The sequence below is a fragment of the Penicillium mononematosum genome (genome assembly GCF_028829835.1).
Source record: "Penicillium mononematosum strain IBT 11891 chromosome Unknown utg000005l:1.0-9366267.0:1.0-9372171.0, whole genome shotgun sequence".
Lineage (NCBI taxonomy): Eukaryota > Fungi > Ascomycota > Eurotiomycetes > Eurotiales > Aspergillaceae > Penicillium > Penicillium mononematosum.
Window position 1 is genome coordinate 4,848,673 of NW_026643275.1, and position 22,999 is coordinate 4,871,671.

The following is a 22,999-nucleotide window of genomic DNA, read 5'->3' on the forward strand; positions in this document are numbered from 1 at the left end:
AGCTTGCAGAAAGCTTCCACGGTACCTTGGGACTTAACTCCATAACAAGCAGGCGACATCGGTATTCTCCCCGTTTTGAAAATAACAGCCCCATAGGGCGGTTCGCGTATTCCCGAAACCAAAATTCTACCAAAATTCTGTTTTGGGACAATGTCGTTACATATATGTTGTGAGGAAGCCTTCTGCCTCGGTTACTATCTCCTTTCTTGATCATACTTAGCCGTTTTACGGGTTCACCCACATATAATCTGATCGTGCAGGGCGGGGAGCTCTTTTTTTCTTACCCCGAAACTCCAATTCCTTCAAAATTCTTGGTTCTACCCTTGACGGTCGAGAAATATACTACAATGGCCTCGAAAGCACACCAGTATCCGTCGGTCAAGCTACCACACCCTTATCTGACCGCATATCGCGTGAACACTGTCGCTGGATCGACACCAGCTAAGCGCAACTTAACATTTGAAGAGCAGCCCGCAAAGGGCCGGTCTCTGCCTGAACAGCTACACTCGGACTCACTTTCATGGCTTGACTTGACGTTCATTCCCAAAACCGAGCAGCCACCCATCTCAGATAACACACCTTGGGGTCGTGCGCGTCGCAGCCCTCAGACTGTTTTCCAATGGCCAGGGAACAGCGCCCCTTCTTTGGGCCAAATTTGGAACGTGATTCATGCCATTTACCTTGGCCACCCAACAATCGAATACTTCAGACTCACTCTGTCCGGCGCCGGGCAGGAAGTTATTCGCAATGAACTTCTTACCACCGGGTTGGCAATCCACCACCCGAGGAACCTGCGGGACAGAGAAAACAAGGCTCTGCAATTCGATGATTTGCTGGTCCTCCGAAGCGCCTTCTGGCAAGGTGCTGCTTCGCCATTGGGCCCTCGTCCCATCTGGGTGGTGGGAGATGGTACAGACGGTCCCATGCGGGAGCCTTTGTCCCAATATCCCCTCATGCCGGAGAACTACCAAATGACAAACAAGTTCCCCGAGGAGCCTGTATATACCCGCCACCCAACTCGTCGCCCCAAGCCGCACCCCGGATCCATTGCCTACAGTCGATACATTCCAGAAATCAACGAGCACTTCTCACTCGAAGTGGTAGACTGGCAAGATGCGGAGCACGTCCGACTGTTCAACAAGTGGCAAAATGACCCGCGTGTTGCCGCAGGCTGGAATGAGACTGGAACTATCGAGCAGCACACCGAATATCTGCGCAAATTGCACTTCGATCCCCATGTGCTGTGCTTGTTCGGACGCTTCGATGATACTCGCTTCTCGTACTATGAGTTGTACTGGTCAAAGGTAAATTCCCTGACTCAGTCGCGATTTAATCTGGCGTTGACACTAAAACCTTGTCTATAGGAGGATCACTACGGCGCACACTACGACGCTGGAGACTACGATCGCGGCCGCCACTCTCTCGTCGGCGATGCCAGCTTCCGAGGTGCACACCGCGTGAATGCATGGTACTCAAGCTGCATTCACTATGTCTTTTTGGACGATCCCCGGACCGTTAATGCTGTCGGCGAGCCCAAGGCCACCGGCGCGACCATCTTGTCTTACGAAAACGCGCAGGGACTCACAATTGGTAAATATGTCGATCTCGGACACAAGCGATCGGTGCACTCGATTTGCAGTCGCGAAAAGTGGTTCCAATTGTGTCCTCTATTTTGGGATGGTCGTGAGCGGCCTTTAGAATCTGCCGACCGTGCCGCGTGGAATGCCAAACTGTAAATTTGCTTGATCTTTCTTGACTATTTCTTGTCTCCTGATCGGCAAAACTTACAACACACAAAGTACAAAATTTCATGACATATTCCTTTTTCATTTGCCCATCTTTCTGAGACAAGTGGGGGTAGCCCGTGTCACTCCACCTCGAGCTTCCTTGTTCCGGCAGTTCCTCCAAGTACCTCCAAGCAACGCGTTCTCCTCCGCTTTGCCCCAATCAATCAGATAATCTCCTTGTTTTCTTTTTTGTTTTGTTTTTTTATTCAGGAAGATTTTGCATGCTATGACGGAATCCACCTGACTTCGTTGTCTTTTAACATAACAATAATGATATTGTGTATACTGCATGTATTCCTATAGAATATTCCTTTCGGACATTTAATATGCAAGATATCAACCAGTATGCATAGCGCTGTGAAAGATGAAAGCAAAAATAAATATGACGTTATGACGTTCCTGCAAGCTCCTCAAGAGTGGAGACACAAAAGCCGAAATTCCACATTTTTAAGATACAGTGTATTATACAGATATAAAATACAGATACTTAAATACAATACAACGTATCGAACTGGACATACACGTATGGACGGAAGTGGGGAATGGTACACTCTCCATTTTGATCTGATAACCCCCGTCCGTATAATTGAAATTCTTCATGCCCCCCCAGTGGGTTGCATATTCTTCGGATTAAACTGTCAAAACCGATGTCGGCTGATTAAAAAATCAGATCGGCAGGTTAAACATCCGGAAGCCCCTTGGAAATTTCCATCTTCACATTTGGCATACATCTTTGGGTATTCGTCGCAACCCAAGTTAAGTCGCTTCACCGAATGGATTCACGCTAAGGAGTGGGTGCGATTTTCCTGGTGACGCCACTTTCAAGCTAGAAAACCGAGAAATTGATCGGCTGTGAGAACCTAGCTTCTTCCAACACTCAAGCGACAATCTCAGTGTTGAACGCCATTTTCGAGTCATCATGGGTTTTGGGAACCTTGCAGACTACCCAAGGCTGCTTGTGGCTGCCAATCCCTCGCGGCTTGAATTGGGAACCCTCTTTGTTGGCCTGGCGTCTTCAATTGCATCGGGTGTCCCTTTTCCCATCATTGGTATCATATTCGGCCAACTGATCGATGATTTCAACTCAGTGACCTGCGAGGAAACAGCTAGCTCTTCGGGAGGCGACTCTAGCGATCAATCAGACATCAATAGCAAAATTCTGCTGATCGTGTACCTGGGAATTGCTCAATTCGTTCTAATCTACCTTCACCTACTATGCTGGACGATGACCGGTGCGCGCCTGGCGCAGCGACTCCGCGAAAGATATCTCCAGAACCTGCTCCGACAAGAACCCTCTTTCTTTGATAACCTGCCCGCCGGAGAAGTTGCCTCTCGACTCAACACCGATATCCAAACAATTCGCTCCGGTACAGCTGAGAAGGTCGGAATCTGTATCTCGAGTTTCTCCTTTTTCGTCACCGCATACGTTGTTGCATTCATCAAAGACTCCATTCTTGCTGCGATGCTGCTTTCTCTGATCCCCGCATACTTCATCATGTCATTTGTTGGAAGTTACTATATCGAGAAATACACTGGGCGCATGTCGGATTATGCTGCTTCCGCTGCCTCGATTGCCTCTGAAGCGCTTAACAACATTGTTGTGGTGCATGCCTTTGGTGCGAACGGTCGTCTAGAGAAGAAGTTCTCGAAGGCACTGAAGGACTCCGAAACCGAAGGATTAAAAAAGGCGAGTGCGACTGGTATTCAAGCCGGTGTCTTGTACTTTGTCGCATATGGTGCGAACGGTCTTGCATTCTGGCAAGGAAGTAAGCAAATCGCTGCGGCAGTGCGCACAGAGTCGGCGGGTGCTACTGTCGGGTCTGTTTTCACTGTGATCTTTGTCTTGGTTGAAGGTCAGTTTGATTGATGTCGTATTGTGGAGTCTTTTACTAACCATAACGACAGCTACCCTGCTTCTGAGTCAAGTTGCACCTTTTATCCACTTGTTCACACAGGCTGTTGCTTGTTATCACAAGCTGCGTGATGACATGGAGCGTAAATCCTTGATTGATGGATCATCGGATGCGGGTCTTCGCCTCACCCAGGCGGAAGGCGGATTTGAATTCAAGGACGTCTCTTTCATTTACCCCTCCAGGCCCGAGATCACTGTTCTTAATAAGATCAATCTCTCCATTGCCCCCAAAAAGCATACAGCCATTGTTGGCCTTTCCGGAAGTGGAAAGTCCACCATCGCAGGTCTAGTTATCCGCTTGTACGATGCCACTGAAGGTGAGATCACTTTCGATGGCCGGAATATTCGCGATGTCAATACCCGTGATCTGAGAGGATTCCTCAGTCTTGTGCAGCAGGAGCCCTCCCTTCTCGATCGATCCCTTTTGGAGAACATCGCACACGGCTTGGTGAACTCAAGCAAGCCAGCCCATGCACACCTGAAAGCGGCACTCCTCGGAACCGACCTCTCTGATCTAGCCACTGAAGTCAGGGATGGCCAGGATCTTATGACCGCAGCGGAGAGACGGGGACCAGAAGTCGTCGAAATCGTTCAATTAGCCCGGCAGGCTGCTGCGCTTGCCGATGCGGATGGCTTTATCGAAGCATTGCAGTATGGGTACGCCACGATGGTTGGATCTAGTGGTCGACTCATCAGTGGTGGTCAGAAGCAACGTGTGTCTCTTGCCCGTGCCCTTGTCAAAGATCCTGCGGTTCTCATTTTGGATGAAGCCACGGCTGCTTTGGATTCACGCAGTGAACAGCGTATCCAGCGGGCTATCAACAACATTTCAACCGGTCGAACTGTCATCACAATTGCGCATCGCCTGTCAACAATCACAAATGCTGATAAGATTGTCTGTATGCATAAGGGAGATATCTTGGAGGAGGGAAGTCACTCGGAATTGATGGCTGCGAATGGACCTTACCCCGAACTGGTCAAATTGCAGACTCTCGGGGCCACATCCGCATCCAATAAGACTGATCCTACTGCCAGCATTGAGAGCGTCAGTAAGTCCGATGTTACCTCTACTACCGACGTCGAAAACGAGAAGGGCAGTCTTTCAAATGACATCGAACCCACAAAGGAAGCCCGTGTCTCAACCACTGAAGCGCCAGCTGGTGACTCTGAAGAAGAAGAGGAAGAGCTTGAGACCCCAGTCAAATCTTTGTGGGCTCTTTGCAAGGGCTATGCACCAGCTCTCAAGCCCCATTTGCTCGTCATCTTCGCTGCTCTTTTCGGTTCCAGCATGGTCGGCGGAGCTTTCTCTGGCGAAGCCGTCATTTTCGGAAACACGGTCGGAAGTTTGAACCCTTGCTTCAGTGCAGCCAGCATCAGCGAACGGGGTAACTTCTACGGTCTGATGTTCTTCGTTCTTGCGATCATCGAGTTCTTTGCAAACATCGTCAGCTGGGGCGGATTTGGCCTCGTCTCTGAAAAGTTGGTCTACAAAGTGCGAGTGTTGTCATTCCGTTCACTGTTTGAACAAGATCTCCAGTGGCATCAGTCTAAGGGCCGATCCCCTGCACTGCTTCTGTCCTATATCACCAGAGACGGTAATGCCCTTGCCGGTATGAGCGGATCTGTCATTGGCACTCTGTTCTCTATCACCGTTAACCTCATCGCCGCCATTATCTTGACCCACATTATTGCCTGGAGAATCGCTTTGGTCTGCCTAGCCCTTGTTCCACTCCTGCTCGGAGCTGGTCTAATGGAGCTGATGGTCCTCGGCAAGTTCGAGGAGCGTCATGAAAACGCCTACACAAAGTCTGTCGACATCGGCGTGGAAGCAATCACCTCTATTAAGACAGTCGCCTCTCTTTCCCTTGAAGAAAATACTCTACAGACCTACCGACGATCCCTAAAAGGACCCCGCAAGGAGACATTCAAGGTTACCGTGCAAGCAAGTTTGTGGCAAGCCATGACCTACTTCCTAGGTAATATGGTGAATGCACTGGCATACTGGTGGGGTTCCAAGCAGATCATCAACGGCAACTATACTCAGACCCAGTTCCTGATTGTTGTCTTCTCTCTCCTGGTCAGTGCTCTGCTTTGGAGTCAGATGTTCGCGCTCGCACCCGAGCTCTCTGCCGCGCGATCGGCAATGTCTAGAATCCTTGGCTTGATCGAGATCGGCAAGGACAAGATGAATTCCCGACTCACGCCGCACAACAAGGATGTCGAGGCAATCGACGAGAAGCCCACGTACAACTCCGGTAGCTCGGCCTCGAGTGTGCAGCTCCGCGATGTCCACTTCTGCTACCCTGCCCGTCCAGATATGAAAGTGCTGAAGGGCTTGAATGTTGATATTCGGCCCGGCAAGTTCTGCGCCCTAGTTGGACCCAGTGGTGCTGGTAAATCGACTATCATCTCCCTGGTCGAACGCCTGTACACACCCGAATCTGGTTCGATCGTGATCGACGGCGTCGATGTCACCAAGACCTCGGATGTCTCCTTCCGTGACTGGATTTCCCTGGTGCCTCAAGACAGCGTTCTCTTCGAGGGTAGCATCGAGTTCAATATCGGTCTCGGTGCCCGACCCGGTCACAATGTCACCCTTGAAGAAATCCAAGAGGCTTGCAAGCTCGCTAACATTCACGATGTTATTACTTCACTGCCGGATGGCTACCAGACCCTCTGCGGACCGAATGGTAACCAGTTCTCTGGAGGCCAGAAGCAGAGACTGTCCATCGCTCGTGCTCTCGTTCGCAAACCCAAGCTTCTGATTCTTGATGAGTCGACTAGTGCTTTGGACGCTGAATCCGAGAAGCTCTTGCAGGATGGTCTGGAGAAGGCCGCACGGGGAATCACTGTCATTGCCATTGCCCACCGTCTTCATACTATCCGCAAAGCCGATGTCATTTTCTTGATTGATGGCGGTGTATGCACTGATTCTGGATCTCATGATGAATTGCTCGAGCGTTCCGATAGCTACCGGGCGAATGTCATGCACCAAACAGTGGCGACTTGAAAAGATTATAGATTCCATTTAAATTTCTAGTACTTGTTTAATATATATCCCATTTATTCATTTCTTTTTACCATTGCCACCCCTTTTCCGATCCCCCTTCCATGGGCATCGGAAATCACCTGAAGTACGAGGATCCTCGCTAGTAGGTCACGATGAGGACCCAACGTGGTACCCAGCATCGAACTTCGCCAACTCACCAGAGAAACTCGCAGAGTTCGTTCCACCGAATGCGCGAAAGCAAGCAGGGCCCTCAACTTGCTCAGGTCAGGTTCTTAGGCTCGGCGTCCCATCTCGGTCTTGATCGTCGGTGTAACTAGGTTTCTCAGGTGAATTGGCGAATTTAAATGCCGGGTACCACTTGGGTCATCGTCGTAATCAGCTGGCGAGATCCTTTTGACCTCGTACTCCACACGATTTCCAACAACTGTAGGGGCGGGAATCTGGCTGTCTATAGTAGTGACCTTGAGTAACTCCTCCGCATGAAAGATCAGATCTACTTTGATAGCTTTAGGAAGACCGTTTTTAGTCAGATTTCTCCAGGATTTTATATGGCCCGCCAAGTCAACCAATTTCCGACTGGGTCTTTTGTGTCATCGAGTCCTCGGTTGTGTTTGTGATAAAGACCAGGTCATCGATATTGGAATCGGGATCTCGCCTATGCTTATCGGGTTTATGCATATATATACATCCTAGACCAGTTATGAATTGGCCTTAGTCCGAATCCAAATGTGTATCATCTCAACCGCGCACTTCCCTTCAGGCCGTGTTTCGCGAGCGGACTTAGCAGTTAGCAGTTCGTCGGTTTATATCGTTCATAAAGGGCGACATGACGGTTGAGTCTTGTGGGAATGCTGCTGCGGAGTTTACTATTGGTAGTTATAGAAGTTAAATACTCTCAACGTTAAAAGAAATATGCTAGAATGTACCAAAAATGACGCAATCAAATTAATTCCAGACCATCTCCAATCTATCTTCTTTACAAAAATATCAGATATCATATATCATTTTCAGGCACCAAGAAGCAGGGGACCAGAGGGACAACCTGACAACTCCTGGACAGCAGCAGCCAACTCATCAACAGTAGCATCCACAAACGCCTCGTCCCTTTCACTTCCAACAAACCCAACATGCATCTTCCCACCACGCACAAACGAGACAGCCTTCAAGGGATAAGCAGCATCACCATGTGGGTTTGAAATATCAACCTTGCAAGAAGACCCAGCAAATGGCATATCATCGAAATCATCCCAGTCCTGGTGATGGACAATCGAGTCAAAGGAATGTGCCTCAGGTGCCCACTGCGCGCACTGCTTTGAGATCTTCTCGAATCCGAGGAAATCGTGCGCCGCGGACTCAGCACTCTGCTTCTGCACAAAGCGCATCAGATCCATCGCTGTCCACTGTGACTCGAATTTCACTCTCACAGGAGTGAGTTGGTAGCATGGACCCATGACGTTCTCTACATTTGCTAGGTCGATGGTTCGGCCTGAGGTCACTGTGCCGAATGTCACATCGGGTTTGCCCAGACGACGGGCGAGTACCAGTGCCCATGCTGCGGTGAGTACGTTTGCTGTTGTAATCTCCTGGACGGGCTGGAATTCTTCGACCGCCTTTTCGTGGAAGATGGCTTTGTCTGTGGGTTGGACTGAGGCTTCGTCGAGGACAGACAGTGTCGAGTCCTTCAGCAGATCACTCCAGTAGTTGACTGCCTGAGACTGGAGTTGTCCATCGGAAACCCGTGCCATGTACGAGGCGAATGGCTCAAAGTCCATAACCTTGTCTCCGGTGTATAGGGTCTCCAGGTCTTGGAGCAGCCTGGGGAGGGAAACGCCGTCATACTGGGCGTGCGAAAGACCCAGCACGAGGCAGTGCTTTCCGTCTGCACCTTGGACATGGAAGACCTTGAGGAACGGCGATCCAAGCTCGAAGGTCGACTCGATGTCTGTTGTGCAGAGCTCGGTGACGTATTGCTCAATCTCCTTGTCGGCCTGGTGCATGACCACGGGGACATGTGCGTCTTGGAGGACAACCTGAAGGAAGGACGATTCATGCTCGATGAAGACAGTACGCAAGATATCGTGGGTCCTGACCAGGTCATTACAGGCGCGTAGCAATTGCTCACGGTCGATGTTTTGGTCGAAGTACAGCATGGTGTATTGGATGGACGTGCGTGGCGCTCCAATGGTTCCTCTGATGTCGAGCGCTTGCGAATCCGTGACCGGAGACACATCCTCGATGGGCCAGCCTGGGTTGGCAAGTTTGGGCCGAACAGTTGAGGCCAAGAACATCTTGACGTCCAGATTGCTTAGTGAGGAGAAAGGCTTGTATGGCTGAACGCTTTCCTTCACTTGGTCCACCTTCAGCACCTTTGCTGCATCGCCAAGACGCATGTGCTGGAAGATATCGGCCACTGACAAGCTGTGTCCCTGTGTGCGGAGACTTGACACCAATTTCATTGCCAAGACAGAGTCACCTCCAAGGCGGAAGAAGTTGTCGTCGACGTCAATCTGCTCGGGGCTCAGTCGGAGGATCTTCGCCCAAGCGGACTGCAGGATCTTCTCCGCAGGCGATAGGTTTGTCTGCGCCAAGCCCTTCGTCCATGCATCTTTGAAACCTCCACGAAGATCTTCGAGGACACTTTGAGGAACCTTCGAGGCCAATTCGTTGAGTGACGTGTGATCGAGTTGCTCCAGTCCAGCGGGCAACTTGTCAACGACAACGTACGCAGAGGGGGCCATGTAGGATGGCAGTGAGTCTCGGATGAATTTGTCGAGCTTCTTTAATGACACTGCAAGTGTCAATGGAATAGTGTCGCAGATAGTCGTCTCGTCTCCGACCATCTCATATTTTGCTGGCATGACTCTTACACTATCTTCCTGAGAAGGCTGACTCTCAATGAAAACAGCCAGCTCTTGCTCTGACACTTTCTGAGTGCCTTCTCTCAATGGCTGGAAGACAGATGCAGCGGCGCGAGTTGCTGATGGGAGATGTTTTGCGAAGTGTGACTCGAGGTCTGCAATATCCACTGCATGACCTTGAAGGGGTACGACATTCTCCTTGCGGCCAACAAATACTAGGCTTCCATCATCCTGAAGCCGGACCATGTCACCTGTAGGCTGCACCTTTCCTGATCGGCCAGCGCACCCAGAACTTCCAGCCACGAGCCAGGCAGGGGATTCCACTGTTCCCCCGGAGAGGCAATCCCCTTCAAGCCAGAGCTCACCAACACTGCCAATGGGCGACAACAAATCCGGGTTGCGAGCATCGCACACCCAGGGAATCACAGTACGAGGATACACTGATCCTTGTTTGGTGCTCGCAGGGGCGCGAAGGTTGCCAGTAGTTTCGTCCACGGAAAGAGGAGGAGCCTTGTTCCATTGCCAAATTTGGTCAACTTCCGTCTCGGGAAGGCAAGAGATCTCATCAATGCGCTTTTCAAGGCCCTTGGACAACTGCACGCAAGCGGTTTCCAACTGCGCAAGAATGCGCTGCATCTGCGAACCCTCGATCAGGCTGGTGTCGAAACTGGCGCAAACTCTGAGACCACCCTTGCGGATTCCAAAGGCCACCATGAGCGGGTACGGGTTGAAATGAAGCGCCTCACGCACAACATCTCCAAGCTCAAATCCAAGCTCGCTACCCACGTACTCAGGATCGGGCTGGATGACTAGTCCGGTGCCAGCTTCGCATGCATACTGCGCATCTTGGCTGACCTTTCTGATGTTCTGCATTCCCATGTGCTGGTAGGGCGTACGAGCCAAGACGGTTTGCTGTACCGTCTGCAAGTACGATTCGACTGTGTTGGATCGGCGGACCTGGATGCGGATGGGGATTGTTGCAATCAGTGGTCCGACGATGCTCTCCACGCCCGGCAAGGCAATGTCACGACCAGTGAGTGTCTCACCGAACACGACATCGTCGCTTCCAGTATATTGGGAAGCGACGAGGGCCCATGCACCTCGGACCAATGTGGCCATCGTGAAAGGTGATCCAGCACCTGTCTCGAGGGCAATCTGATGCTCGATCAGGCCATTAGGAGTTGGCATGAAGTCGCGAGAGGGCAGACGGGGAAACTGAGGCCCGACAGCGCCCTTCAACTCCCGTCGCCAGAAGTCATGCATGGCGGTCTCGTCTGTGTCGCGTACGTACTTGACAAAGTTCCGCATCTGTGTCTGGATTTCGACAGACTGATTCTGCAAGGCATCGCTGACTTGCTTGAGAACAATTGGCTCTGACCATCCGTCGTAGAGAACGTGATGGACAGTCCAGATCATATACCGTTTGTCGTCGTTTTCATTGCTGACAAGACCGTATCGAGCCAGACTTTGTCCAAGGTTCATTCTCTCGCTTCGGTCATTCTCGAGATATTGGTCCAGGTTGGTGGAGTACCTCCAGGAGATGCCTTCCTTCACAACAATTTGTTGGAGGCCTGGGTCTTGGAGCGGTGCCAGACGAGAGCGCAGGATAGGGCTTGCTGCAACAACATCTTCCCAAGCCTTCTTCCAAGCATCCAGGCCGATATGCGATGGAATACATGCGACTCTTTGAGCAACATACGCCTTGGTTGATTTGAGTGAGAAGGTGAACAGTGACTCCTGCGTGGGTGTGCAAAGGTAGATATCTTGCACATCTGCTTGATCCACTCCACAAGCTTGTGCTGCTTCGAGGCGGGCGCTCTCCACAGATTGGGAGATTAAAGAAAATGGCTGGATCTCTTCCTGCGTTTGGGAGCTGCAAGGCTGAGCGACGGTGGCCATGGCCGACAGGGTAGGGTTTCCAAAAGTGCTAATGACAGAAAGATCCAGGTCTTGCGCTCTGCAGACAGACACAAGTCTCATCGCGGCCAAGGAGTCACCACCCAATGCAAAGAAGTTGTCATCGGGGCGAATGGCTTCAGCGTCGAGCTTGAGTGTTTCAGCCCAGGCCTGTCGCAGGCGTTTTTCACGCTCATTCAGTTCCCGAGAAGCGGTGCTTGCAGCTCCTTGGTCCAGTTGACGCAAATCAACTGTCGCGCCAAATGCTCGGAGTTGTTTGCGATCAGTCTTGCCCGAGATCAACACCGGCATAACATTAATCGGAATATATGTTGTCGGCACCATGTATCGCGGCAAAGTTTTGGCCACATCCGCATTAGCCTTTGTCAATATGCTGCTCAACTCGCTTGAGATCTCGTCCAAGGCAAGCTCTGCCTGTCCATGTCCCTTCGGTTGGAAGGCAACGAACGCAACGAGCATTGGCTGGCCTCCATAATCCTTGGGTGTAATCACTTCAGCAATGACGTTAGCTTCTGAGGGCAGAACAGCCTTTAGCTGACTCTCAATTTCGCCCAATTCGACACGCTGTCCACGCAACTTGACCTGAGTATCCTTTCGTCCAACGAAAACGATGCCGCCAAGACCATCGGGATCATATCGTCCAAGATCTCCAGTCTTGTACAAACGACCCTGACGACCAGGGTAGTTTTTGTGGCCTGCGAGCAACCAAGGCGGATCATTAATGAAAGCAGCGGCAGTCTTTTCAGGGTCGTTCAGGTAACCTTGTCCGACAATCGGACCCTCAACGAGCAGCTCGCCCACAGCGCCGACTGGCACAAGCTCGTTGTGGTCATTCGGGTTGGCAATCCACATGGCTGCGCCGTTACCTGGGCCAATGGAGAGGTAATCTCTGCCGGTAGCAGCGCTGGCGTTGACTGTGCATCCAATGGTGCATTCGCAGGGACCGTAACCAATGATGATTCTGGTTTCCTTGCCCCAGTGATTGGCGTCTCTTGCCGAGACTGCTTCACCTCCGAGACCTAGACCGCTCAACGATGCGATGACATCTGCATCCAGGATTCGGCCCACGGAGGGAGTCAGACCTGCGTAGTTAATTCTCATTTTGCGGATAACTTCGTTGATGTCATTTAATCGATCCTCATCGGATGGAATGCAAAGACAGCCACCGTTTCCGAGTGTTAAAAGCATACTGTCAATGCTGACATCGAAAGCGTAGGATGCAAAATCAAGGACCCTGGACTCCGGCGTGTATCCAACTGCCTTTGCTCGAGGGATGGCACTGCTCGTGTAGGTTTCGTGAGAAATCTTCACTCCCTTCGGAGTGCCCGTGCTGCCGGAGGTGAAGATAATGTACATAAGGGCGGAGGATGGTACAGCAGGTAAGTCGGAGATTGATGTGGAGTTTGATGGATTTGTGAAAGCCTCTTCTTCGACAACGAAGTGGTTTCCTGTTGGCAGGATCGTCAGTGACAGCTCATATTGCTTCCTGGACGCAACCATCGATTTTGCGCCGACCTGTACCGCCATATTTTGAAGGCGGGCAAGCGGGAGAGTTGGATCCATGAGCGCAAGAGTTGCGCCTGCTTTCATCACTCCGAGCACAGCGACGATCGTCCACCTGGACTTCTCGAAGCACACAGGGAGGACATCGTGGAGCTGGACGCCCATTTCTTTGAGCGAGCACGCCACGGAAGTGGACCACTGGTCAACTTGGCTATAGGTCAGGCTGCCATCCCAGGAATCAATGGCAACTTTGCCTGGGTATTCGCGAGCTCTTTCGGCGACCATCTCTTGCATGCAAAAGCTATAGGTGGGAGGCAATTCGTGGTTCCACCCCCATATATCGTTCAGGTCACTTGCAGTCGGGCGAAGACACTGTTCAATGGTGGCTTCGGGGTTTTCTAGGCATACTCTGACAGTGTCGGCAAGTGCCTCGACATGGTGATTCACTGTGTACGGCAACATGTTCTCGGTGTGCCACAATGGGCGGATCTCGAGGTGGGCATTATTGAAGCGAACTTCGAGATGAAGCATGCCCTTTTCAATTACGGTTAATTATGACTGAGCGGCTATGGGTTCAATTGTTCACTTACTTCATCTTTGGCTTCTTCGGATGTTCGCGAAAGAGAGCTGGTGCTCAAAACGAGCGATGCGGGACTTGACGCTCTCGTGGTGATATTCCGCGATATCGCAGTCGCAACTTCTCCCACATTGCTTTGTAATCCTTTCATTACTTCATTCATCAATAGTTTGTTCACTGATTCGGGCTGGGCGTCATTCGTGACATCTTTGTAGGACCAGTCGTATGATATTTGGCTGTCTTCCCGGCTGCGCAACAGGACCATGAGCCATGACAATAGCACGATCTCTTCTTTCATGCCGGTCGGAGTGGTGGTTTGTTCGGAGACAAGATCCGCGACCTGGAATGAGCTAAAGTTGCCATTCGCGTCTGTTCGCAGTTTCTCAGTTCCATTTGGCGCATTGTGGATATGGGCATCTTCGAGAGGTATGAAGCCCATTTTGACGGCTGACCAGCACAGCTGGTCTTATTACCCTCGAGTTAATGTGAGGGAGTAAATTAGAGCTTGACTGTTAAATCCGCAACCTTTGCGCGGGTCGTTTCGACGGAGGTGTGTCACTATATAGCCAACTAGCCACGGTTCTGCTGCATCATGCTCCACCTCGAGGCTTCAAAGCTCCGAAGTATCCTGCCTGTACGGAGTACGGAGGATCCATTTTGCATATCATCACCGAGATCGGCTATTGCGGGGTTATTCGACACACACCCGTTCTGGAAGGCAGAATGATACCCGAAGCATGTGGCCGTTTCATCTTTCCTGAGTGATTTGGATCCGTACGTGTACTCCGTACCTAGTAGTACATGTATGGGATACCAGATCTCCAAACATACAATACTGTACGGTACAACTTATCCACAGGCTCCACATGAGAGAAAAGAAAAAAAACGAGAAAAAGAAATGCTACGCCAAGGTTGTTTCAATGGAGCACACCCGGTTCAGTTGGGCTGTTGCACATCATCAAGGCAGAAATGAAAACTACCTATGTTGTATGCTATGAGGAAGACAGCGTGAATATGATCAACCTACTCTGAAACACATCAATGGTAACTCCGAACTCTAAAGGCATTGTTCACCGAGGTATTGGTATCGGAGGCCAACTGCTCAGGGGATCCATGATTGTGCGTCCCAAGCAGAAAAGCGCGATGGACAAGGGAAGCGAGGAACGAGGGTGGATTTTGGATTAAGACCCACCTTTAAAATCGGCTATGCGTCGTCGTGTACACTTTTCGCAATGTACCAACATAGAATGGTCCGAATACGCCACTAATAATAAATAATAATATCTGCTCTCTAGCGCAACAAGTCTGTAACAAAAAAAAGCCATTGAAGAAAAGGCCTCAGTCTATCGTGCACGTTCCTTTGATTTCTTGGCTCGCTTGCAGACAAATTTGAATGGACTCTTCCAAACGCCACAAAAAAGCCCATCCACTCGTCTATATTACTTTTGTGGTCTGAGCCAGGTTGTATAGATATTTTGGTTTGGATTTGGCACAATGCCTCGTCTCTAATTCCAGTGCATGGAATGAGATATATAACCAGGATCTCTTCAAGCAAGGATCTTCGAATATGGCCTGGTAAGGCTGACTATTAAGTTCACCAAGACTTCCTAAGCATGTCAAGAAAGTCTTGTTTCGAAGTGCCGATTGTCGAGCACGTCGGGTAGAGTTTTCAAAGAGGGTCCATCTAATCAGATTCTCATGTTCTCAGCCAATCAATCTAATCAGATCCGTTGATCTTACCGATAACGGCTAGTGTCGACTAGCCTACAAGTGCCCCACAGCTTTGGACTTGCCGGTGGGGTTTAATTGGCCCATCGTTATTTCCCGCCCAAGCTTCGTCTAATTACTAGCGGTACTGGTGAGACCGAGCTTTTATTGTTGTATTTACCGTTAAGATGAAATACATACCGTGGTATCAATATACGGTATTTCCTGGACGGGCCTATTGAAATACATGTACCTGGTTCAAGACATCCGTACATATAATTTCCTCAAAAAGCCAGCATTTTCCTTCCTAAATTGGACCTTAGCGCTGAACATTCCATGGAAGTGAGACTTGTTACCTAATATTTCGGCTTCGGTATAATCAGATTGATAAGATGGCCTGAAACAGTTCACCTGGTGGATCGAGGTCGGTGCAAGCTAACATAAATTGTCCACATTCCTTTATAGCGGAAAGACACAAAGCCCGATCTCGGCAATTGTTCGATTAAAAGATCCTGTCCCAGAAGCCTTTCTAGCTCCGTGAAAGTTTTCCATTCATTTGACACCTACACACTACCACACCTATACACTCTTTCACCAACATGTCTAAGTTCTGGCCTAAGGGAGGCCTTCCCGGTATTCTGCACCACTACGTACGTTCCTGCTCTATCAACAATAACACTCAAACCACAACTAACAATTGCTCACCTGTAGACCGAAACCCTCGTCACATTCGAATATGCCACCAGCACCGCCCGCCAACCACACAGCCTCCTCTTCGTCGGCGGACTCGGCGACGGCCTAGCAACAACATCCTACATGGCCGATCTCGCGCGCGCACTACAGCAAACAGAATGGTCCCTCTTCACCCTAAACCTCACATCCTCCTACCAATCCTGGGGTCTTGGCCATCTCGACCGCGACACGAACGAGATCGCCCAATGTCTGGACTACATCAAAAGCTACAAAGCCGATAAATTTGGCGGCGGCAAGATCGCCCTGATGGGCCATTCCACGGGCAGCCAGTGCGTGCTACACTACCTATCCCAGTCAAACCCGCACACGAAGGTGCCGGCCTTCGACGCCGATATCGAACACATCACGCGGCCTGTGCTGGACGGCGCGATCATGCAAGCGCCTGTTTCTGATCGCGAGGCGATCTTCTGCGTCTTGAGGGGTGGTATTGGTGATACGACGCCGGAGAAGGCTCGTGCTGTATATGATGAGATGGAGGCGCTGGCTAAGCAGGCTGTTGCTGAGGGCAAGCCTCATGATACTATGTTGCCACTTTCTTTGACTTCTATGATTTATCCGGCGAATACCCCGATTAGCTGTCGGAGATTCTTGAGTCTTGTTAGTCCGGAGAGTCCGCAGTCGCCGCAGGAGGATGATTTGTTCAGCTCGGATCTGAGTGATGAGCACTTTGCGACTACGTTTGGTATGATTCAGCAGCGGGGACTGTTGAATCATAAGTTGATGGTGTTGATCTCTGGGAAGGATCAGTCGGTTCCGGATTATGTTGATAAGGAGAAGATGCTGGCTAGGTGGCAGAAGGCTACTGACCATGATGGCAAATATCAGATTTGGGATCAAAAGCACACTGGGGTCATTCCTAATGCTTCTCATGCTTTGAGTAATGATGACCAAGCTGAGCCGCGGAGGTTCCTGGTTGAGAGGGTCTTGGGATACCTCAAGACGGCTGTGGAGAAGGTTTGAATGAATTGCAATGAAATGTATGATACTATATTAAATGAAGGAATTATATACCATTTAACATGCTTGTCAGCCGCGTGCAACATACAAGGTCGATAAATCCTCAAGTCGACTCTCACGAGTCTCCCAGTTGCACACGAGTACGTGGTCAATAGTCAATTCTTCGTGCCGTTTATAGGAGCTTGGAGGGTTATCTTGAGAGTATAAGAATATCACCTCTTAGCCCTACCACAAACTGAAGTCACTTGTAATGAGGAAAGACTATGCCTGGTTTGAGTAGTCTACACGACAATAACAGCTAGTATAGCGAGTGGTGTATCCTTTGGAATTGAAAAGAATAGAGTACATACGTGGAAGACGAAAAACCAACTCAAGGGTTTCTAACAAAAAAGAAAAAGAAAAGATCGAAATAGACATGAGACGCTCAAATGCACCGAGTGGTATCTAGTCGTCAACAGCAGAAATGATAAGAGAGTCCAGAGAAGAGAAGAAAAGCCCCGGAAAGGGATGTGTAGGAAATGGTAGGTAGAGTAGATGTAGGTAAATGGGACAAAAAGGAAATAAGGAGAGCCTAAGTCAAGGCAAGGTGAATGTATAGAGAAAGGAAGGGAAATGGTGTTTAGAACATGCCTCCTTCAACGGGGATAGCGGGAGGCGGGTATTGAGGAATAGCCGGAGGGGTGCCGGTCATGGATCCCTGTCGCGCCCGCGCGTTCAGGTTACCAGCCTCACTCGAAGTCTTGCGGAGACGATTGCGGGACCGCGGACGTTTTTCTTCATCTGGAAAGACACTGTGTTCGTCCCCGGCGCTCGGGACGGGGGAAGCGACCCGTGAAGAGTCGTTCTTGTCGCTCTTGAACGCACCCAGGATGGTTTGAGTGGCGGTTCCGCGGCGACGGCGGGGGTTCATCGGTGGCACTGGAGGTGCGCCGCTGGGTGAAGGCAGCGCGGATCCAGGGGGGAGGCCGACGAGAGGGACGTTTGATGTGGATGAGACAAACGTGGGCTCGGAGATCTGCTTCTTGTTCACGGGGCGCTTCAGGGAGGAGCCTTGTCCCAGACCACGCTGGGGAATCTGCGGACCGCTGGATGAAGAAGCCAGGGATGTAGACGAGCTGTCTGACGGCATTTCATTCAGCGGAGGAGTGGCATTGGCAGAGTACGCCGGGGCAGCGGGTGGGGCCCGGGGGGAAGCACCGATGATCGAGGACGTGTTGGACTGCGAGAACTGGAATGGCCGCTCGTATTGGAAGTTTGGCGTACCGGATCGGCTGTTACTGCGGTATCTGCCCGAAGCGGCAGAGGGAGCGCGGTCGAAGTTCGCAGGTTCACACATTTCTGCTGATGGGCGACTCGACGTAGGCCGTGAGATAGGCACGGGAGGCTCATAGCCCTCAGGGACAACGAATTTTTCATGTGCAATGATTGATCCCTCATCCACAGTTTCAAGGTCATCCCTTTCACGAAGCCTGGTTCGACTCTTGGACCGGCCTGATGCATCCGAGCCTGCACGATCTCTCTGGGTTCGGAAAGGTGAGTGGCCACGGCTGCGGCTGGACTCGCGTGAACCTTCGTAGCTATTGTCGCGGCTGAGAGATGGCATACGAGACCTGAGCGAACGCTCTGGTCCAATATGCGGAGAGCTGGAGTTGGAGTGCCGGCCGAAGCTAAAAGAGGGCCGCTCCTCTTCACGCCACGAGTCATCTGAAGAGAGAGCAGGCGTGGACGAATTGCCACCAGCATAACCGAACAACTTCTTCTGGTCCGACTTGCCACCAATCTGTTTGCTAGACTTTTGCTTCAACATGGCAAATGCGTTACCAGCCCTGGCCAAGTCTGGAGTTGACCGGCCTGGAGTGGGACTGCTGGATCGGCTGTCGCTCTCAGCAACACTTCGTAGCTTCTCCTGCACCTTTCTACGCCTCTCTGCCAGCTCGATGGCGAATTCCTCTCGCTCCCTTTGGGTCTCAGTGCTCCCATGACGGCGATGGTGAAGTTCCAACTCCTCCCTCCAGGACGAGCCGTTCGATACAGAAGCTGTGTCAGGAATAGTTCCAGGTGCGGATGACTCTTGGCTATTTCGAGAACGCGTACCCTCCGCAGAATGTCCGGAAGGAGCGTGCGAGCTCGATGTTCCTGGGCGACTTCCTGATGATGGCCGACTCTCTCCGCGAGGTTGTGTTATCGTGGGAACATCATTCGATGGCTGGGGGGGTCGATTTCTGGGTCTCCTCCCCAGGGGGGTGACTATCGTTCTGGTGCTCCGGCAAGCGAGGTGAAGGAGGGGAGATGGCTGATTTCTCACTTTCCTGGCGCAGGTGAGATCGAACCATTCCCCCCATTCCGCCAAAGCCTTGATCTGGTTGCAGAGTTGGCGAGTCAGGTCTCTTGGGTGTGTTATCGCTGATGTCAGGGGAAGAAGTTGTGCAGTCAGGGCCATTCTCGTCGATAGGTCTAAGATCACCTAGATCGGAATATCTCACTTCGGGGAGTGTTTCGAGGTGATCCTTCGTGGGAGTTGATGGCTTGTTAGATGCTACGCTAGAGTGCTGAAGCGGCGGACCATACTCGGTGGCCAGCGAAGTCGCAGATGAGAGCTCGTGCGAAGAGCGGTTCTCCCCTTCATCGCCAGACTCGCTGGCACTGGAGTTGGCATAGAAAGTCCTCACTCCGGGTCTAAAGGGAGACGCCTCAACGCTGGGCGCAGAAGAATGATCCACGCCGCGTTGCGCATCACTACTATAGTGAGATGAGGCGGACTCTGCTCGCGAACGATAGCTGGACTTTGATAGTCCACGAGCACGGCCCGCGGGCTCTGCAGGTAGAGGTCGACGCGGGGGTGATGCACGGCGCGGAGGCGGGGTCTCCCGTCCCTGATGCATTTGAAGTTGGCGGCGGGAGAATGCCTGCTCGTCGAAACCAGTGGCGGGTCGGTTGAACAAGCCCATGGCGGTAGCCTTTCCATGATCTTCTGGGTGAATTGATGCAGCCAACAGGGATGGAACCTCGTCGTTCTCACTCGTGGGAGGACTCAGGGGAGGAGCCCCAAACGTTGATGCTGTGGGCGAGAGACGGTCTCTCAACGCGGGTTCTCCGGACATGCGCGGCTTTGGTGATGTGGCGGATGAAGGAGGGCTAGTCGGCCGTGACGTAGAAGCCGGTTCGGCAATTGCAAGCTTTTCCAGGCGGTCCCGCAAGTTGGTGGCACTTCTAGAGTAGTTACGGTTCAAAGAGGGGAGATCTGGGGTGCCGGCACGCTGGCGACTCAGACTCTCCAGGCGGTTCAAGGTTGAGCTCTGCTGGCTCTGGGCAGCCTGAGTCAATCCTTGTCCATAGAGACGACGGCTCCGGATTGAACCATTGCGCGGGGCAGACATGGGGCCAGGACCGGGTCGAGGGGCCTCAGGAAGGGTTTCGGGGAACGGATACCCAGTCACTGAAGATTGGGATGTGTTCAACGACGACTCGTCGGCGAGGTTCCTGCGGTTGATGCTGGAACTGTTGACGTAGGCCCAGATGCGGTGGAGGAGTATGTGGCTCGGCTGTTAGATGAGGCTGTTGAGGCGGCATATCCAGATTCCCGAGCGGCCTCCGCCGATCTCTCTTCCTTCTCCTTGAGGCGCAACCGCTGGAACGCAGATAAGTTCATGTCATGGTCATAGACCGGCTTTCCCATTCCCCGGCGACTAGCCTCTGGCGCATCGGGGGTTGTCCCTGGTGACCTGACCGGGATCTTGTAAATCTTTTGGCGACCACCGAACAGATTATTGCCCTCAGCGCGACGGGCCCTGCTCATCATACTGCCCGCCTGCGATCGGTCGTCGTCTGTACCATATCCATCCCCACCGGAAGCGTAAGAAGCGGTGCGGTCGAGTGCGAAGGATGGTCGACTTCCGTCATTGGAGCTAACTTCGTCAATATCTGCCAGCATGGCGGGGCTGTGGCCGAACAAGTTGAGTCGCGAAGCGCGCTTGGGAAACAAAACGCTATCATCACTAGCCTTGCCTAGCATTGATAGTGGGTCGTCTTGTTCCTTCAGCATGCTAAATCGAGCGGACAATTTAGGCATCAGCAGACTGGTGCGGAAGTTGTCTGTCGGGGCAGTGCGGCTGATAGGTCGAAGTCTGGTTTGGGTTCCGGTTCTGCCTTCTTCTTCGATGGTTTCAGGCTGAATCCTGGCGATGTCGCTTCTTGATCCTCCGCGGCCTCCTTCGCCTTCTTGTGTTTACGGAATCGGTCCATCATCGTGAATGGTAGGCTCGAGGCGCTCAGGGGGCACCTCGTAATAGGAAAGGAATGAATGCGATTCGGTAATATTTAAGATCGGTTTGAATGAACGTCGTTAAATCCAGCCAGTGTGTAATAGCTTAAGTGTTGATCAGTGTCCTTGTTTGGCCCAATGCCTCCCGAAGTGACTCAATGGATATCGTTATCCAGAGAATGAAATGAGCGGCATGACCTTCAAGTGCAAGTGCAGATTGAGGTCAGGGAGAGAAATGTCTCCTGAAGAGAAGAGGCGCAAGGAATGCCGAGTTCACGTCGTGTACCGTGAATGGCCCAGATCCAAGACCAATCAAAAGTATTTCGCGGGGATTGACAGATCACAGCATGAGAGAAATAGGAAATATGCAGAGTCGAGAAGGGAATTCAAAAACGAGTGACTGGGGAAAATGACGCGAAGAATGCGATGAGAGGGGAGATTTGGAATGGATCCAGAACTGTAACTGTCCAAGACTCTCTTTTTTAGCGGCATACCATATTTACTAAGGAAAAAAAAAAGTAAAAAAAGGGATCTAGATGATCGTCTCAAATTGGTGTCCACCGATCAACATTACTGTTCGATGTTCTTGTTCTGACTATATTTTTCTTTTATACATATTATCTTCAGGTTTAATTGTACATATGCATGAACAATCTACATCTGTTTATTTACTGTTTCAGTCTGTTGTCTGTTGTATACTGCGTCCATGAGGCCCCAAGGGGCTTCCCGAGGCTGCATCCATGGTCCGATGCAGGTACGGTATGGTACAGCTACTCGGGGGAACAGTGCAGATTCTCCGAGAGATCAAGTATCCATCTGGAAAAATTACTGTAATGCATTTCACCCCCCCTTGCGTATAATAAAACTGAAATGTTAAGGATCACATCTCTCTCCCCCTCTCTCTTCTCTCTCTTCCCTCACTCGCTTCCGGAATGTGGAACCTGGGGCTGAGCGCCACCCTAACTGCGGGATAGGTTGGACATGTCGATGTGGCCAATTCTTTTCGAAACATGCAATTTGATGTCCCTCCGTATGTGTGTTTTCCCTACGGGGACTCCGTAATGAAAGAAAGAGAAAGACTTTTTCGCTAAGAAGTCCCGGGGGCCTGGACACGGGAAACACCAAGATCGTCGCCCCATTACTTCATTCCACAGTATTCCACAGTTCGGGGCAAGACTTTGATGTGGAAGGTGGTCACGGTTCATCCAATCTCTCATCTCAGGAAGAAGTACTCCGTAGGTTCAAGTCACACACAATATAACCCATTAGACTCCTTGCTTTTGCAGGAACCCGGCAGCAAGGGAAATTCATTGGTTGTGATCTACTTAGGCTAATCAGACATGTGATGTTGTACTACAATATGCAATGAAGGTAGAAGATGGGAGATTCGTCGCGATCATAATCTGCAACATGCCCATATGCTGTAGAGCAATATATTGAAAATACGACTTTTGAGAAATGAACAATGGCGTGTACATTGTAGGACAACTCAGCCACAATATAACCTTGGAAGGAAGCGTGCAATAATAACAGATTAGGCCAAGACCTGAATCCATGAATGTTCCGACTGTGCAGGGCCTTTTGCAGGGTGCAGGACAATGGTAGCACTCGACTCTGCATCTGATGAGGCTATGTCCACGGGTCCCTTCCGACTTCCTATTTCGGAATGGTTTGTGGACGAGGTCAGAGAGTAGCTGAACCATGGTAGATGCTCCGATATAGTCCAGTTCTCTCCACTTCAACGATTCCAAAGTTTT

General features: G+C 51.1%; 5 protein-coding genes across 5 annotated transcripts; 3 read left to right on the plus strand and 2 right to left on the minus strand.

Annotated features, from left to right (window-relative positions):
• Positions 1-347: 347 nt before the first annotated feature.
• Positions 348-1,736, plus strand: N7519_010005 (GNAT family N-acetyltransferase; the record flags this gene model as incomplete). The annotated part of the gene is made up of 2 exons (XM_057296778.1): positions 348-1,304; positions 1,365-1,736. The coding sequence occupies 2 exons, from the start codon at positions 348-350 to the stop codon at positions 1,734-1,736; spliced, it is 1,329 nt and encodes a 442-aa protein (XP_057144660.1).
• A 970-nt stretch (positions 1,737-2,706) lies between these two features.
• On the plus strand, positions 2,707-6,709 carry N7519_010006 (ABC transporter ATP-binding protein; the record flags this gene model as incomplete). Its single annotated transcript, XM_057296779.1, has 2 exons — positions 2,707-3,640; positions 3,693-6,709. 2 exons carry the CDS (start codon positions 2,707-2,709, stop codon positions 6,707-6,709), a joined length of 3,951 nt encoding a protein of 1,316 aa, XP_057144661.1.
• Positions 6,710-7,716: 1,007 nt separating this feature from the next.
• On the minus strand, positions 7,717-14,003 carry sidD (nonribosomal peptide synthase SidD; the record flags this gene model as incomplete). Its single annotated transcript, XM_057296780.1, has 2 exons — positions 7,717-13,521; positions 13,578-14,003. The coding sequence occupies 2 exons, from the start codon at positions 14,001-14,003 to the stop codon at positions 7,717-7,719; spliced, it is 6,231 nt and encodes a 2,076-aa protein (XP_057144662.1).
• A 1,867-nt stretch (positions 14,004-15,870) lies between these two features.
• On the plus strand, positions 15,871-16,984 carry sidJ (putative siderophore biosynthesis lipase/esterase; the record flags this gene model as incomplete). Its single annotated transcript, XM_057296781.1, has 2 exons — positions 15,871-15,921; positions 15,983-16,984. 2 exons carry the CDS (start codon positions 15,871-15,873, stop codon positions 16,982-16,984), a joined length of 1,053 nt encoding a protein of 350 aa, XP_057144663.1.
• Positions 16,985-17,600: 616 nt separating this feature from the next.
• On the minus strand, positions 17,601-21,226 carry N7519_010009 (uncharacterized protein; the record flags this gene model as incomplete). The annotated part of the gene is made up of 5 exons (XM_057296782.1): positions 17,601-19,018; positions 19,076-19,228; positions 19,287-20,473; positions 20,608-21,014; positions 21,059-21,226. The coding sequence occupies 5 exons, from the start codon at positions 21,224-21,226 to the stop codon at positions 17,601-17,603; spliced, it is 3,333 nt and encodes a 1,110-aa protein (XP_057144664.1).
• Positions 21,227-22,999: the final 1,773 nt, after the last annotated feature.